Below are 16968 nucleotides of genomic sequence, written 5' to 3'. Positions count from 1 at the left end.
CACTGGGCACAGAGCCCTCCACCCACGGCAGCCTGGTACATCCACTTCCAGCCACTTAAGTTGTTGTGTGATAGCATAGTATATCTACATTAAATGCACGATTTTCCATGGCAAAGGGTATACATTCTATAGAGATACATATGAAAGAAATCAACCGAGATTGACCAAGCTTCTAATTCATTGCCCTCTACTTCCTTAAGCAGACTGCATTGATTCATGGAGGAATCATTTCCTAGCACATATTCACATACAGTTTCCACAAGGAAGAGGATCATTCTGGTTTCACACTCACATGTGGTGAGAGAGCGGCAAAACATGAGATTACCATGGCAACAGGCTAGGGTAGACATAGATAGGAAGAAAAGAGAAAGAATGAGGGAAGAGATTGCAAGAAGGGAGTGAGAGATGGCATGGATGAGGTTAATTCTGCTATACACTTCAAGTTCCATATGGAAGAAAATGTGTCAAAGGTATTACTCAATACGAAACCAGACAGAAATAAGTGCAAAAGAGGAAATGGGGAGATAGAAACAGACAGAGAGAGAGAAAGAGAGACATATGAATACTGGAATGGTGGGAGTCTGTGAAAGATCCAGTGAAAGTTTCACACTTGATTAAAGAGGTGTAAGCCAGTTGGCAACCACAGCCAGAGGCCATTGGCCTCGAAAGCTGTGTGTGTGTGTGTGCGCGTGTAAGTGTGTTCTGTGTCAATAGACACTGCAACCTCACAGTTAAGACTGCAGCTTTGTCAGGCATCATACCTCCGAGTATGACACGAAACTTGGAACACCAGTGAAGTGTCACTTGACGCATCCAACAAGCTGCTTCACTTTTTCACCCTGCAGTGTCCTTTAGCACAATGACTCTTTACTAAATTGATGGAAACCTACTCAAATTGTAGAGTAACGAGTGCAGGAGGGCAGATTTTTCACCCTCACTCCAAATATTGCGACTGCCTCACACATGTTGAGAGATCTTGATTAATGGCTACTACTGCTCAAATGCAGATGGAGTGAAGATCTTCCTGAAACCACCACAATTACGCACACTGTCAGGTGTTACAGAGTTAAATGCAGGGCTTGAAATGAACATCGCAGCTCACCAGCCACTGTGGCTAGTCAGTATTCCTGACCACAACCCTAATCATGATGAACCATAACTGAAGATGAAGGAATGAATAAATGAATGAATGATTTACTCATCAACAGCACAGTGGGGCAACAGGTACAACCCCTGGCAGAAATTATGGAATCACCACACTTAGAGTATATTCAGACAGATAATTTTTTTTACTTGGTAGCAAATATACAAATCACGGATATGACAAGCAAAAAAAATTGTTTAAAACCTGAACATTCTGGCTTTGTGAAACATACCTCAAACAAATTCAATTCAATTATTTTAATTAATGGCATTTTTCTCCAGATCAAGTAGAAGAAAAAATTATGGAATCACTCAATGCTGAGGAAAAAATGAAGGAATCACTGTGTAATTTGCATTTCTAAAACAAACACCGGCACAAGTCTAAAGATGCAAATTAGTCTGCAGTTAAAAGAGAGTGATTACAGACCTTGAAGAGCTGTTGGACTTGAAACATGGCCCCAACAAGAGAACTGTCAATTGAAACAATGGGAGGATTATAAAACTCCTTCAAGAAGGGAATCCAGCACAGAGCGTGGCAAAAGATGTTGGCTGTTCCCAGTCAGCTGTGTCAAAAATCTGGTGCAAGTATAAACAAAATGGGAAGGTTATAAAAGGAAAACATATGGGTAGAGCAAGGAAGATGTCAAAGTGTCAGGACAGAAAACTCAAAGCAGTACGCCTTGAAAATAGAAAATGAACAAAACAAATGAAACACATATTAGCGGAAACAGGAGTCAATGTTTGTGACAGTACTGTAACAAATCGGCTGAATGAAATGGGATTTACATAAAGAAAAGCAAAATAAAAACTAACACCCAAACAGAAGAAAACAAGGTTAAAGAGAAGCAATCGTGGATGGAGTGTGGATGATTGGATGAAAGTGATATTCAGTGATGAATCACGAATCTGCATTGGCCAAGGAGATGATGCTGGAACTTCTGTCTGGTGCCGTTCTAATGATATAAACATATAAAGATGACTTCCTGAAGAAAACAACCAAGTTTCCCCACTCAATTTATGATAATGGGATTGCATGTCAGGTAAAGGACCAGGGGAGATGGCAATCATTACCTCAACAGTCAATGCGTAGGTGTACATTGAAATTTTGGACACTTTTCTCATTCCATCGATAGAAAACAGGTTTGGTGAAGATGAAGCCATTTTTCAGGATGATAACGCACCTTACCAAAGAGTGTTAAAGCTTTTCTTCAGGAAAGCTCCACGACATGGCGAGCAAACAGTCCAGATTGAAAATTTATGGTGGAAATTTTACAAAATTGGTCCAGGACGAGGATCCATCCTGCAAAGCTGATCTGTCAACCACTACCCGAGTTCATGCCTCAAAGAATTCAGGCCAGCATAAAAGCCTGAGGAGAAGCAACAAAGTACTAATTGTGATTTTTTTGTTGTTGTTGTTGATGATTCCATAATTTTTTTCCTCAAGATTGAGCGGTTTCATAATTTTTTCTTCTACTTGATCCGGAAAAAAAATATGCCATCATTAAAATAATTTAATTTAATTTGTTTCAGGTATGGTTTATGAAGCCAGAACGCTCAGTTATTAAACAAAAATTGGTTTGTGTCTTATCTGTGTTTTGTTTATTTGCTACAAAGTAACAAATTGTGTGGTGATTCCATAATTTTTGCCAGGGGTTTGTAGTGTTCAGGGTCCCTGGCTCGATCCTGAGCTCTCACAGAGTGTGTGTGTGGAGTTTCACATGTTCTTCCCGTGTCTGTATGGGGTTTGCTCCCCTTTAGTCTGGATGGCTAAATTAGCTTGAATTAGCAACACACACACACACACACACACACACACACACACACACAACACAGCAAACTGCTGCTGATAGAAGTGTATTGTTCTCTTTTGGTTCAATGAGCCAGGAATCTGTAGTGTTACACAAGCGGAACTATATGGCTACAATTCTGTAACACTCGTTCTTCACTGAAAACAATGGTGTGAAGAGATTTTCAGTTGCTCGTGGCTGCATGAATTCACACGTAAACACTTCCTGATGCATTCTGCTACCTGACATGAAAGTGAAACACACACGCGCGCATGCACACAGTGCAGGTTTCAGAGCTCTGAAGTCCATCGTAACTCTGCTACAACACGGTAAACTAATCTGGAATTAAAGAACCTCTACTTTTAGTCTTTCCTGAGAGAAAATATCTCTTGATCAATAACCACAAGATATTTTGGATACCTCTTTCGATTCGAATAAATTGCTGCTTCCTGCACAGGTCAGACAAGGGCTTTGCCACTCCACTCAAATAGCAGCATGGCTCTCCAAGAAAGGAATTACGGGATTAAGTGTCCCGCCGGTGGCTGGTTTAATCAATGCTGGAGGCAATGTGCCACAATGTGGCTCGTGACATTTGAACTTCGCCCTTTTGACTCCGTAATGGGCACTAGGCATTAAGTAAGCAGACAGTGCCTATAGGGTGTGACTGCTCTACCTCAGCAGTCAGCTAGATAATGGTACAGTGTCATCCTGTGCGTCATCGTGTCTGCCAGTCATACTGTCCTTGCCATATGACAATCATAACTTTTGGAGATCTAGTCATTACACCTTTAGATATTTATCCATTTGGGCATATGTTAAGCTCACAGAGCTTTCAGCATATTATAAACTATTAGCTTTAGAAATGGTAGAAATTGTAGAAATCAAAGTACAGGCATTTGATAACCTTAGTATTATAAGGTTGTATCTGGGTGAAGAATGACTGGCAGACAGAAACTTAAGGTCATGATTTCTCAATACAGCCAAGTTGCGGCCTAAAGACACCGCATTACATGCTCCCTCATGTCCCTGTGACTCAACACACTGACTATGTTTGGTAGGTCTTCTGACTTTTTGTATTATGGATTGTTATACCACAGTGCTGTTGATTTCTTGAATCAGAAGATTTTCTATAAGAGCATGGCTCTGACAGTAGTTCTGGGTATAACATAACTCCTACCTTTATATTAATTCACTCATTCTAATACATTATCATTCCCATAGTAACAACTCATTAGCAAGGACTTTTATGTCATATGCTCCAAATGGGCTGTTATTTAACAAAGAAAAAGGTATAATCATTGATACAGTGAAGCTTTCTGTTAGAGGTGTTTATTGAACATTTAGGGAAGGAGTTCTGGTGTCAGCGCTTTGTAATGGTCAGTAAGTTTTCAGTCACGGAAGAGTCTTCAAGAGAGAGGAGTTTGTGTTTTCAGGTTTCTTGGAACATGACAGGCTGCATTTTTTTGTCTTGTTAACTTCAAGTGAGAGAAAAAAAGAGAGCCTGGTGAAGGGATGAGAGTTTATAGCTGCTATAACATAAGTGATAACTTGTATCTTAGATGTTTCATAAAATTTAATGTCACTGTCAATAGTTAAAAAGTGTCTTAAAATGTTTTGATCATTGTCATCTGTGGCAAATCGCTGTGATATTAGAGGAATAAAATGCTGCTATTGGAAAATAATCCACTTAACCTTGCTTCACATTGGGCCGTATCATGCCATCCCGCTGTGGATTATTTTCTATTACAGAATGGGCCTGTTCCTTACTTATCCAGGACAACTGCTGTAAACATGTGATTGGTAATATTGTGACTTCATGTATAGGGCATAAAAATGAACTGGTCATCAAATAATATGAAGAACTGAAATTGACAGTTTATATGTATTAGCTACATGCTTTTGTGAGAGTAGACTGAAAATTATTAACTTGCAGCTAAATTTCATCAGAAGAAAGCAGCTGTCAGCATGTAATGAAATTGAGAAGAAAAAAAACAAAACTAAATTCCCAGCTCACTACAAGGCTGCCTATAGTTGGTTAAGAGAGCAGGCACAACGCCAGCACAGTACTGTAGCATATTGTAGGCTAATGTAGACTAGCTTTGTCCTCATTAAATCTATATTTAGGCTGAATCCCAAATGGCCTTATACTGCTTGTATAAGTGAATTGCAATGCATCAAATAATGTCATATTTCCTGTGCAGTGCACTACATGTTTACTAAGCGAGTCTTTTGCAATTCATTCCTTTTGGGAGAGAAAGGATATCTCTGAACATTGTCAGTTTTAACACTCATTGTTTAGAGATAAAAATCTAAACATTGACTCTACTTCAGAAGTAATTTAACAATATTCACAGCAGATAATGACGTTACCTACTAGTTAAGAGGACAAAAAGTCAATTACACCTTTTTGGACTGAAGGCATTTAATGTGAGGTGGGTGTGGAATAAGTGGGCGTGGCTTGACATCATGGTTTGAAGTGTCTTCAGTCCACAAATGGATTCTTCATCAATGTCTATTATCTAAACTTTACAATGCAATGTCTTAAAACCTTCAGTAGTTCTACTGAAAAACTTTTGGCTAATTTCTAAGGCTACTGACATGACAAAGGACTGATAGCTGAGGAAGATGGGACAAATCAATGCACAGAATATTAACGGCCATTTTGGATGTCATTCACTTGGTATTTTTTGTTTGTTTGTTGTTGTTTACTGTTTTCCATCGCCCTATGCCTCGTGAATGGTTTGTATCATGTATGCAAGTTTGCAAAATTCTGTATTATGTGTGTGTGTGTGTGTGTAAGCATTAGCTTTAGTACACTTACTTTGCGCTCCTTGTCCCCATACTCCAGGCCGAGGGTGTCCATGGCACGGACGATGGCAGCCAAGGACTGGATGGTGTTGCTATACACCACGGGCTTATACTGCTTCACATCATCTCCAGAGAAGCCATCCTCATGGATAATCCTATACACACACACACACACACACACACACACACACACACACACACACATTAGAGAAAGTAGACATTTCAGGAGACACATGCATGCAGCAATGCCTCTTAATGCCTCATTTCTTTTGCCAGTATTTGTCTTTCCTGGTTGCAATCTCATGTGAACTCTGTGACAGAGCTGAGATTCTGTACTCTAAGTACCAGACAGATGCAAACATGATGAGTATAAAAACGATTAAAAAAAAAACTTTGTGGCAATAAAAATAGGCTTGGTGTGCATGAACAGCCCTATGATAATATATACAAAATCAGTTTGCAAACCCCATCATACGTCTTTTCTTAGAAGATCGTAATGTCACTGACTCTAGCATTCATACACTAATTAAATGCTCTCAAACACGGTGTTAATGGTGTTGAAATATTATTGCAGCACTTCAATTTACTAGAGACATACGATTGGGATGAATATCAGTACTGGAGCTGATATTAGCCTGAAATCCGGGATCAGTATCAGATCGAATTAGTCATATTCTCCAATCTGATCCACTGACACATTTTATAGCATGAATGAATGGGACGTTGTCTGACAACACAGATCTGACACATGAACACAGGACACAAACAGTCTCGAGGGACGTCTTAGGTATTAAATCCCAATTTGACGACAGAAGCTTGCAGAGAATCAACGCGATTACTTAGTGGGAGTCAGCATCAGATCAGTATCGGGTATCGTCAGATACTCAGAACTCGGATGTAAATGCCATGTCAAGCAGTAAGAAAACGTATGAGCAGTGCATCACTAAATTACACTGCAGCATGTATAGGGACTGCTTGATGTGCGCAGAGTGGTGATGTTAGTTCCACGTTTAGCTTTAAATGAATGAAAAAAAAAAAGCTAACACAATTAAGTTCCCATTCAACTGCTCAAAGTGGGGCAAATTATTTGCGCTGGCACTCCATCTCTCTGTATTGCTATTGGGATTCTTAGATTCCTTCTGCATATCAAAGTTAGTTTAATCTCTTATCTGGACCTGCTGCTGCTCAATGGCTAAATGAAAATATGATATATTTTATTAAAATGACACTATGAGAAGACAGGTGTGCATTACGTTTATATGAGATCAGATTGCTTACATTCACTGCTGAATGCCAGAATTTCAGTATATAGTGAAAAAACATTGTAATTCCAGACCTGTAACAGTGTAGAATGTTGGTTTGTGCTAATGAGACAAGATTTGGTGTTCATTGAGGAAAGGGACCCAATGCATTAACTTTTCATGAGCCCAAAAATTCTTCCAGAGCCAGATATTGCGTGTGTGTATGTGTGTGTGTGTGTGTGCAGTCTGAAGCAATCTAAGCATTAAAGGGAAAGTTGAGAGGTCTCCATCCCCATATCTTTCTGTTATTGACGGAATATCCGAACAAAATTGACAGTAAAACGAAAGAAAGCGAGATAGAAATGCTAGTATGAAGTTCAGAGAATGTCATCCTTTTCTGTGACCTCTGATAATCATCTCTGCACTAAAACCGTCTACCTGCCTCATCGAAATGGTGCAAGTCACCAAGATCAACCGCATGTATGTTTATAAAGCTGTTTACATTTACAGCATTTAGTTTACATAGCTCCTGAGACTTAACACATGACTGCTCTGGTAGTGCATTCTCTCTCCTGCTCTTCTTCTCTCTCTCTTCCTCTCTCCTGCCGTCTGATTTAATAATTGTGCCATTATCCAATAATGGTTTTATCTGTCTATAATGAAGAGGATTACCTCCCTCTCGTCTAAACCAACTGGGGTATCCAGAAAACCGTATCAGAGGCTTCGTTACTGGGAAGCGTGGGTGTCCGCTCTCCCCTTAACTTTCTTTCTTAATTAAAGAAAGTAGGCACTGAGTATAAGCTGTATTGCTTGAGGGAATCGGTGAGTGAAGGGGTATTTTTGATTCTCTTGATGGATATTGGACTTTAAAACAGCTGCAACATAATTACTTTGTCATTTTACTGTGTGGAAAATGATTTTAAATGATTTTCAGAGATCGTCAGGCACAATAATTGGCATTTTGTGCTTCAAGCTTTGACTCGCTGTAAATGGCAAGATTTCATCTCTACTTTACTGATAATTGTGGGAAAAAAGAGCAAAAGCAGGGTTAGTTTCACCCTTCCGAGGTACACTGGCTGACTTTCACAGAAAAGACAAGAGCACAGTGAACAAACAGGTGCACCACAGTGGGTGTATATTTGGTTGCTAAACAATTCCAGGGCTCCACATCCATTCAGGTGTGTTACAGCAATAGACATTCATAACATTACTAGAGCACACACACTATTAAGAAAAACACTACATTTCAGCCAGTAGAAGGCTTGAGCCTGATGATGCTATTAGGAATCTCCAATGAATCCCATTTATAGGGATGAACATCAAGCTTCTGTTGCCAGGGCATTCTGAAATGGATATTCCAACATGTTTTTCCCCGTAATGTGACATATTTTGTAGTGAAGCAGCATACTTGGGTGTGCGGGACTTTACGTTTTCTTATCAGGATGTGATTGGCTTGTGAAAAGTGGGAGTTCCAAAACAAACATGGAGATGCTAGCCTGCAGTCAACTGTGGAGAAGCCACTCACATCACCACTGGCACAGGAGGTACAGATGGCCAAGATCCCACTAATGCAGGAGGCGTAGCTAGAGGGAAAAAAGTGAGGCCATATTTATTTGTGCCTGTATGTGCAGTCAGTAACAGAGATGACTAAAATGTCGAGGCCTACGTTTATGCTCACTCTTGTGAGCATCTTGAGCAACTCAACCTGAAGGGGAAGGTGAAACATGACCTAGAATAATTGGTTAGATACAAAGACGAGGTGATGAGTACAGATGAATATCAGGTTGAATAGCAGGTTCTGACCAAAGACCAGAGTTTGTGATTGCGAGCCACAACAGCACATATTTCTGTGTTAATCACAGAAAATCTTGTCTCATAATCAGTGTTTTCCTTAACATCGTAGTCCCCATGCTACACTACAATATGTTGACTTTACGATACAGATCACAAGCTGTAGCCTTCCATGCCTCAGATCATCGTTCAGGGAAAAGGGGCTTAAATAGTTTTTGACAAAACCATCTGCCAAATGAATGCTGTTGCTGTTCTTTTGGCTGCTCCCATTAGGGGTCGCCACAGCAGATCATCGGTCCACATGTTTCATTTAGCACAGGTTTTAACCCTCCCCTTTCATCCGGGCTTGGAACCAGCACTCCCATTGGCTGGGTAGGTTCCTTTCCCAGGAATCGAACCCAGGCCAGGGCAGTTAGAGCGCGGGACCTTCAGCCGCTAGACCACCTGGGAATCTTCCAAATGAATAAACGTAAATATCAGCACAAGCTATAATCTGGAAGGACAGTTGAACATCACCCAACCTTCTCACATTCTGTCATACTTTATTGCTTTTTTTTTTTAAAAAAAAAAAAAAAAAAAAAAGCAACAACATAACAGTCAGCCGGCTAGCTTCCACTGAGCACTGTCCCACTTTTGTACAGACTTAGCACTAACAGCAGCCACTGTCTTTGGAACATTAGACGTTAAAAATGAACATGAAATTGATGATGGCTTGTGGACATGATGTGATGACTCTGTATTTCCCAAGCCTAGACAATTCTGCTTTCTGCTATTAAGATGTTCCATGTCTCACAGAAATTGTACATGTCTTTCATTAAACTAACAGAAATTTTAATATGCAATTGCAATATAAACACATTGTCTTATATTTAATAACTAATAATGAATAATCAAATCAATAATAAATATCACTTCAATATTAACCGCATACTGGAATGTGCAGATGATCTGTCATATGTCATGACATTTAACACGTACTTTAAAACTGTGTGTGCTCCATTTGAAAAAAAGGACAGCTGTCATCTAGGGTAAATAGGCCAAATTTCAACGCTGCATCCTTTTTGGTAAAAGCATAATGCTTCTCAGAGAACACTTCGAAAATGTGACATGAAAAATTAATATAGTTACATTACCATTTCATACATTGTACTTTGATCATCCAAATGCAATATATTCTGTCCAATCCATCAAGGCAGCAGAGAAAAGCTTAGAGCCAAGATGGCGGCGTGAGTTTCAGCTGCCAGTGTCTCCATTTCTCTCCACTTAACTCACTGAGTACGGCAGTGCTAGCTTTCTCAAGTAACTCTTCTATTATTCAGGAGCTAAAAATAATGCATGTTTAAGGCTTTTTGAAAGTCAAAATATAAATAAGGCCCAGAGCCACTTGTTTTCCAGTCCCAGGAGAAGAAGGGAGAAAAATCGATCTGTTTTAGATACGAGACTGAAAGAAGAGCTTCACTGACAGGTTTGCTTCCAGACCTATCCTCTCACACATTTAGTCACTAAGCTACTGCTGGAGGACACACTCTCGCACGTTTTTATGACTATGCAGCTTTGTGTGTGGGAGCTCCCTATGAGGGCCACAACACACTCCTCTATATTTACAGCCCTACTTCCTGAGAACACGATCGCTTGTTTACAGTTGACATTCAGGCCCTGATTCTCTCAACATGAGCCTCGGCCTGGATAACCGAACTGTTTAAAAAGTCCTGTAGAGATATGAAGGACACTACAATGTCCACTGTAAGTAGTGTAGTGTGATTTTAGGCTATTGATCCTGTTACTTCACCATGTACTCTTCCTCTGAAGAAGGATAAAGCTATCATAAAGACACTAATGCAGTGGGCTTCATCACTTCTGTATTGGAACAATGACAAAATGCTTAGATAATGCCAGACGCTATCTTTGAATTACAGTTACTTCACATTTAAATGGAATTCATGCTTGAACTCTTCATAGGCAGCTGCGCATGTATCTGCTAACTGTCAGTAGACATTTGGAGGAAATGTCTCCATTTCTCTGGCTGGCTGTGACACAGACATTTTCCTGTTTTAATGCTGCGTGCTCTTTTTAAGAGAAAGAGACTCTATTCTAGCAGTAGACATAAACACAACCTCACAAAGTCAGCACTCAAACTTTTACTACAAAAACTGAGCAGGACCAAGCCTAAAGCCACGGTCACACTACAAATTTACTCTTCACATCTTCCTGCTAAATAGGAACGACCAAGGTGGTAGGAAAAAGACTAGTGACAGAGACAAGCCCTCCATTTTGGTACAGTTAGTAAGCTGCCTGTGGCTGCTTTCAGCTCCTTCTTTCTTAAATTAATCTAGAGATATCAATCAAGCCTGTACATGTTTTTTGTACACTGGGAGATTTTTCCTCCCTGCAATCTACCTTGCATGCCAACCTAAGCTGGCTTCTAGCAAAATATCTAAATCACCACCCATAAACAGTATTAAAAAAAAAAAAAAAAACTTAGAACACCAGCATGATTACAGTATACTGCACTTTTTTTATGTGTTTTATTATAGTGGGTTTGGGAAGTATTATATAAAATCTTGTTCCTGCACGCTGCTAACATTAGTACTTCCTCCATGGATCTGCAATATAAAGGAGGTCAGTGAAGCCAGAACGGTTGTGTGGTCACTAAAGTTGAAGTGGACACAAAGTGTATTTGCATTGGACAGTGCAAAACTATTTCACTGAAATGAATTTTTGTGCTTGTAAAATCTGGCTAAACAAAAATTTGCCTTAAATAATTTCTTAAATAAAATCTTTTTTCTGAAATTTTGCAATATTAGAAAAATCAGACAAAATGCAAGATCCAGCACTGATTGTGCTTATTATTTAGTAAGATTAATACCGGCTCTACCATTCAACATGTAGTACAGCACAGAAAAGTAAAAACACAAGGAACTGAAATTAATGATTCTGCAACACCCATCATGTGCATTCTCATCTCGCTGTCCTGTGATTCGCAAACCCATACAATCAGTTAACAATAAGTAACGATATTTGAATTTTGTTTATGCGTATATTTGCTGTGTCTTGATCATTCAGCTGTATTCTCAGTTTTCAAGGGGCAAATATCATCATTATGATTCACAGAAAATTAATTGTGCACATGCAGATAGCCAACCAAGCTAGCCTCATTCATCGGCCCACTAGTTTCACACCCAAGGCCCACAGGAGCTCTTTAGGGACCATAGGGAGTTTGTGTAAGGCGAGCACTTGTTTTCTCTCTCACACTCTCTCTCTCTTTGAAAGGAGAGCAGAGGAAGTGCCACCTCAATACGGTGACATGTGGGCGGATGAGAGACATCGTTACCGCTACCTCCAGTTCAAAAGAGCTTATTACTGAGCAGGTCTTTAAAAAGGAGAAGAGAAGAGAGAGAGGAGATGAGAGAGAGAGAGAAATTTTATTTATCTCTGATGATTTGGAGAGCCTGCTCTGCTCACTCATGAAGACTTTTATGTTCCTCATCGCTATCTTTCACTTCCCGTGAAAGGGAAAAGAAGCTGACCAATAGGATATCCTGCTGACAGTTATTATAGAAACAGACACACAGCGCTCTGTGACCCCTTGCCTGAGCTGACACAGGCAGATACACACTCTCAAAGTTACTCATATACTCTCATTCCCACACATCACTAAGATACAAAGGGCTTGACCCTCAACCCACGCGATCCGGGTGTTCCAGCCTATCTGTGTGGACACCTAGCAAAAAAAAAAAAAAAAAAAAAAAAAAAAAAAAAAAAAAAAAAAAAAAATTTACAATAGTAAGGCACACATCATTCATTTAAGGTTAATTTCATTTTACATAAAACACCTACAACAGAAAGTCACAGTTTAGAAAGCAGGCACATGCAATAATACAAAAGGTGATGCATTACTGATGTATATGGAAGGAAAAATATCAGGACGCACTCTCCTATCTCACCCACATTGGTACATGCCATTGGTAAGAACCCCCTTTGTCCTGAGTGGCTGTTCGAGCAGCGCTCCTGTCATCACTCCCACAGGACATAGCTACTTATCTTGTCTTCTGCTCCGCCCGAACATAAGGGCAGTGCTTCTATTTATAACTGCCTCAATCTGAGTCTCTGAGAAAATATTCCACATCATGCACTCCATCAACCCAGTGTCCACAATTGTACTGTATATGAAAATTGTGTCACTGTCCAAATACTTATGAACCGGACTGTAAGATACTATGAGTTTTCTAAATACATTTTACAACGGAACTGCTGTAAAATCAAAAGCAGTGGTCTGCGTTAATAGGACAGCCACTAGGTATGGATCAAAACATTAGGATTAAGACCTGATGAGGGTTTTACACTATGTACACCAGTGTACTTCCACTCGTTTTTTTCCCCTCACTTCCCCTCATCCTGTGTGAGAGCAAAAATGATGTTAAACAGACCACTGAGTGTTAATACCACGAGGTAGTAGAGGGGACAAGCTAGTTATACAGCCCTTATGGGGAAGTGCTATAAATCTGTCTAGAATGTGGGTATGTGTATACATTTCCATTCAAACACTGTACAAACACTGTATCCCTACCCAAATGTGTAAATTATATTATATATAAATAGTGTACTGTATAATGATATATCATTTTTTTATGCTGCAATACTGGAATGTATGCCATTTAGTGGATATATTGCCACATCAGCACACTGCAGTACTTCATCTCCCCTTATCCTATAATCCTGTGTTAAACTGGGTGTGTTGTTAGACAGACCCTAAAATGGATAGTGTATATTGCTCCAGTCTATAAAAGCTCTTTTTGAAGGTTTCAGTAAAACCATAGCAGCCAAGCTATCTACATATCGACTGTGCAATCAATTTGCTAACAAGGGTGTCACCCTTTCACAATAAAGCTTATCCTGTTTCACATCCAGGCACATGAGCTTTGAGAGAATATATTAAGTAAGAATTTAAGTCTTCATTAAGAAAAAAAAATGACTTCAATCCCTGCCTTGACTAAAGTGGTATCAGTTATGTGATGCTGAAATACTGCATCCCTGTAGCCTGTTGCCAGTTTCTGTGATTTATTCCTGGCTTTACTTGGTGGCCAGCCGAGTCCTAAAACATGGCAACATGTGCATTAATGGGTTTTCATACATTTCTTACACTGAACTACAGACCTGCCATCAAGAACGCCAAGACTGATGCCCTGTAAAAAAAAAAAAAAAAAAAAAAGCAGCTAAGTTACCATTAAATCAGGAGATTTCTGAACACACTCCTCGATGGGTCTTACCCCATTGCTATGTATCTTAGGCTATCAAACTCCCCTATTCCTGCGGTCAGAAGAGCTGTCCAATGTGCCAGCCATCACAAACTGGATGGTTAGCAAACCTGAGTGGCAGCACACACCCTGACCAGAAGCTGTTCACATGGTATGACTGTCAAAGAAGGTCATTTAACCATATCTGCCATCAAGAAGGTTAAGTTCCCACCATGTTTTACCCATAACACAGGTTTCTTAAATGATAGTAACTATGACCATGTTCTAAATTCGGTCCCACATGTACCCTCTGAGTGGGGTAGCGGATATACTACCTGGTTAACTGGGTTGATCTAGTTCAGGAACCTCAGTACTAATATTGAGTTGTTGAGTTTACTCTAAGGAGATTCATGCACAATGTTAGATGTTAGCTTACATATTCACAATTCTTCCAAAGCTAAGTTCTAAAATGGGATTTGTACTCACAACCTTCTAAGCAGGAGCCCAAAGTCTTAACCACTGAGCTGCCAGTACGGCATTTTAAGTATGTGCTTTCAAAATTGTACAGATATAATCCTCATACATGTTACAGTAAGAATTCTCAATCTTTCACATCCTAAAAACTGTTCTTATCCAGTCATGTTCACTTCTTGGCACATACTGACCAACAGCCACACAGCCACGCCCACTTTAAACACTTAAGCCTGCTTTACTTCGATTTGGAAAATGACTCCAAAATAAGCTCCTAAAAACCTGGAATGTTCTTGTTTTTCCCCAAACAGTAGGAGGATATTAGCCATTTGCAGGATGTCTATCAAACAAGGGGTTGTTTCCTGTTCACACTTTGGCCACGAGCTTAAATTGCGAAAGAATGTTGGCAGAATTTCATCCAACAAAGATGTGCAATCACACAGGCACCTTAAAACAGCCAGCAATAACAATACAAAAAAAAAAAGCTATCCATCAAAACTAAGACTTAAAAACTAAAAATTATTTCTAAATGTTAATAGCTACAGTACAACCTAGATGGCAAAAGTATCATAACATATAAACTACAATGACTGTTTTCACATTTTCTGATCATTATAAACAATAATTAAAAAGCAGAATGCTCACCAACAATTTGTTCTCATTTTTATTACTAAACATACATTTGAAAATTTTGCCCAAAAATAAAAAGGAACTGTTCCACTGTGTTGACTTGAAATACAAAAGTTCCTCCAAATAACTGGCAGTAATGATCAGAATACAATGTAGGGCATAATTATCTATTTCCAAGCTACTTGATTTAAAAAAAAAAATGAAGCGCTGGTTACTGGGAGCGTAGTTAACTGGAAAACCTTCACTAATTACATCACAAATCCCCTCTAACCCTCAAAATACTTTTCCCACCTACTAAAAAAAGCTTTGGTAGCTTCATCAGAAGGAAGTATAAATCATCCTTTATTGACATAAACCCATCTCTACTGCTCGCCCTATACACATTTTGCATGCATGTCATCCTCCATTTACAGCAGCCATTCTCATCTCCATGACAACAGAGCAAGAGGATGGGGGTAGTAGAGATGAAAGTAAAGAGTGGATATACAGTGCAAGGAGGAGAGAAGATAAATGGGCATCCTCAGCACTACCCAAAAGCCTGTGCAAGCTGCTTGAGCAGCAGGTACTGTCTCCTTTTATTTATCTACTGTCCACAATTTACACACCATTTCCTGTAAAGTGCACACTTTCTCTGCTGAGCATTTCTGATTACTCTAACTTAGTGGAGCCGACTGGTTTTACCACGCAAAAATAGAGAAGTGAAGAGGCAGAAAGCAGAAATGCTCCATCTTGGCCATTTTTGTGGTTTTCAAACAGAACAATGGCTTAGAGTAGCAAAGTTTTAAGCAAAGTAATTATGCTTCGATTAGTTTTAGCTCGTGTTTGTCTAATAAACAGGATGTGCGTATATCCATTTTAATGTTATGTTAAGTAGTCAGAGTAGCTTTACTTCAATTATGCATAATTTACTCTGTGTGTGTGTGTGTGTGTGTGTGTGTGTGTGTGTGTGGGCACTGTATGTGTACACAGGCAGGCTTCCCTTGGGTTAAGAGCCATTGGGAGCCAGCTGACACGAGGTCCAATTTACCACCACACACATGCTCTCCAGGTAAATGTAACTGACACACACGTAGCAAAACACAATCACAACTGGCTGCAATTAACGCCCTTCAAACACCCCCATGCAGCACATCTACAGCAGCACACATATAATACCAGCTAACAGGTGCCGTCAACACCCACATGCAAACCTGTTATTTACACTTCACTGTGTGGCACACAAGCACTACAAAGGGTGCACTTACATTGCCTTATGCTATTTTGACACTCTCAAAGTGGCTTACAAATTTTTACAGTCCAAATACTACTTTATGGAAAAAAAAGAAAAAAAAAGAAAAAAAAAAAAAAAAAGACACACATCACACATCACAGACCTAAATCAGAGCAGTGAACAGACACAAACACTCTCCTCAGTAAAGAAAGCACTTTTGTGTGGGTTTGGGTTGAGATCTGCTTATACCACCCAACACAAACACTTCAAAAAAACAAAGGAGCCTTATATTGCCAAAAGAATGTGGACCAACAGAGAGAGAAAGCACACGGTGGATGGACCCACCATCTACCAGAGTGAGAAAGACAGGAACATAGACTAAATCAAAATGAGCGACAGGTATATAAGGATAGCAAATAGCCCAGAGCTTGGATAGAACTATATACAGAGAATATGGTGATTATTAAACAAAGCGAAGCAAGATATTATTAGTTATTATTATATATTACATAAAGCGGCAGCAGCCCAGCGGTTAATAAGATTACAAGTTCTCAAATGCTCACCTACATACCTTTATATTCTGCCTGAATAAAATTCTTCACTTCATCCTATTATAATATTTCCACAGATCATGGAAGCTATTTTTACCAGTG

At 39.5% G+C, this 16968-nt stretch overlaps 1 protein-coding gene across 3 annotated transcripts in view; it reads right to left on the bottom strand.

Moving 5' to 3' along the window:
• The window catches only part of gnao1a (guanine nucleotide binding protein (G protein), alpha activating activity polypeptide O, a), a 79477-nt gene that overhangs the window by 56208 nt on the left and 6301 nt on the right, over nucleotides 1–16968 (bottom strand). For all 3 annotated transcript variants that reach the window (XM_026927746.3, XM_026927747.3, XM_026927745.3), the window contains exon 3: nucleotides 5752–5893. In XM_026927746.3, coding sequence (XP_026783547.1) covers nucleotides 5752–5893 — 142 coding nt within the window. The remainder of the gene's footprint in view (nucleotides 1–5751; nucleotides 5894–16968) is intronic.

Source organism: Pangasianodon hypophthalmus, chromosome 6 (genome assembly GCF_027358585.1).
Source record: "Pangasianodon hypophthalmus isolate fPanHyp1 chromosome 6, fPanHyp1.pri, whole genome shotgun sequence".
Classification (NCBI taxonomy): Eukaryota; Metazoa; Chordata; class Actinopteri; order Siluriformes; family Pangasiidae; genus Pangasianodon; species Pangasianodon hypophthalmus.
The sequence above is the reverse complement of the archived record's forward strand: the minus strand, read 5'-3'. Positions and strand labels throughout refer to the sequence as shown.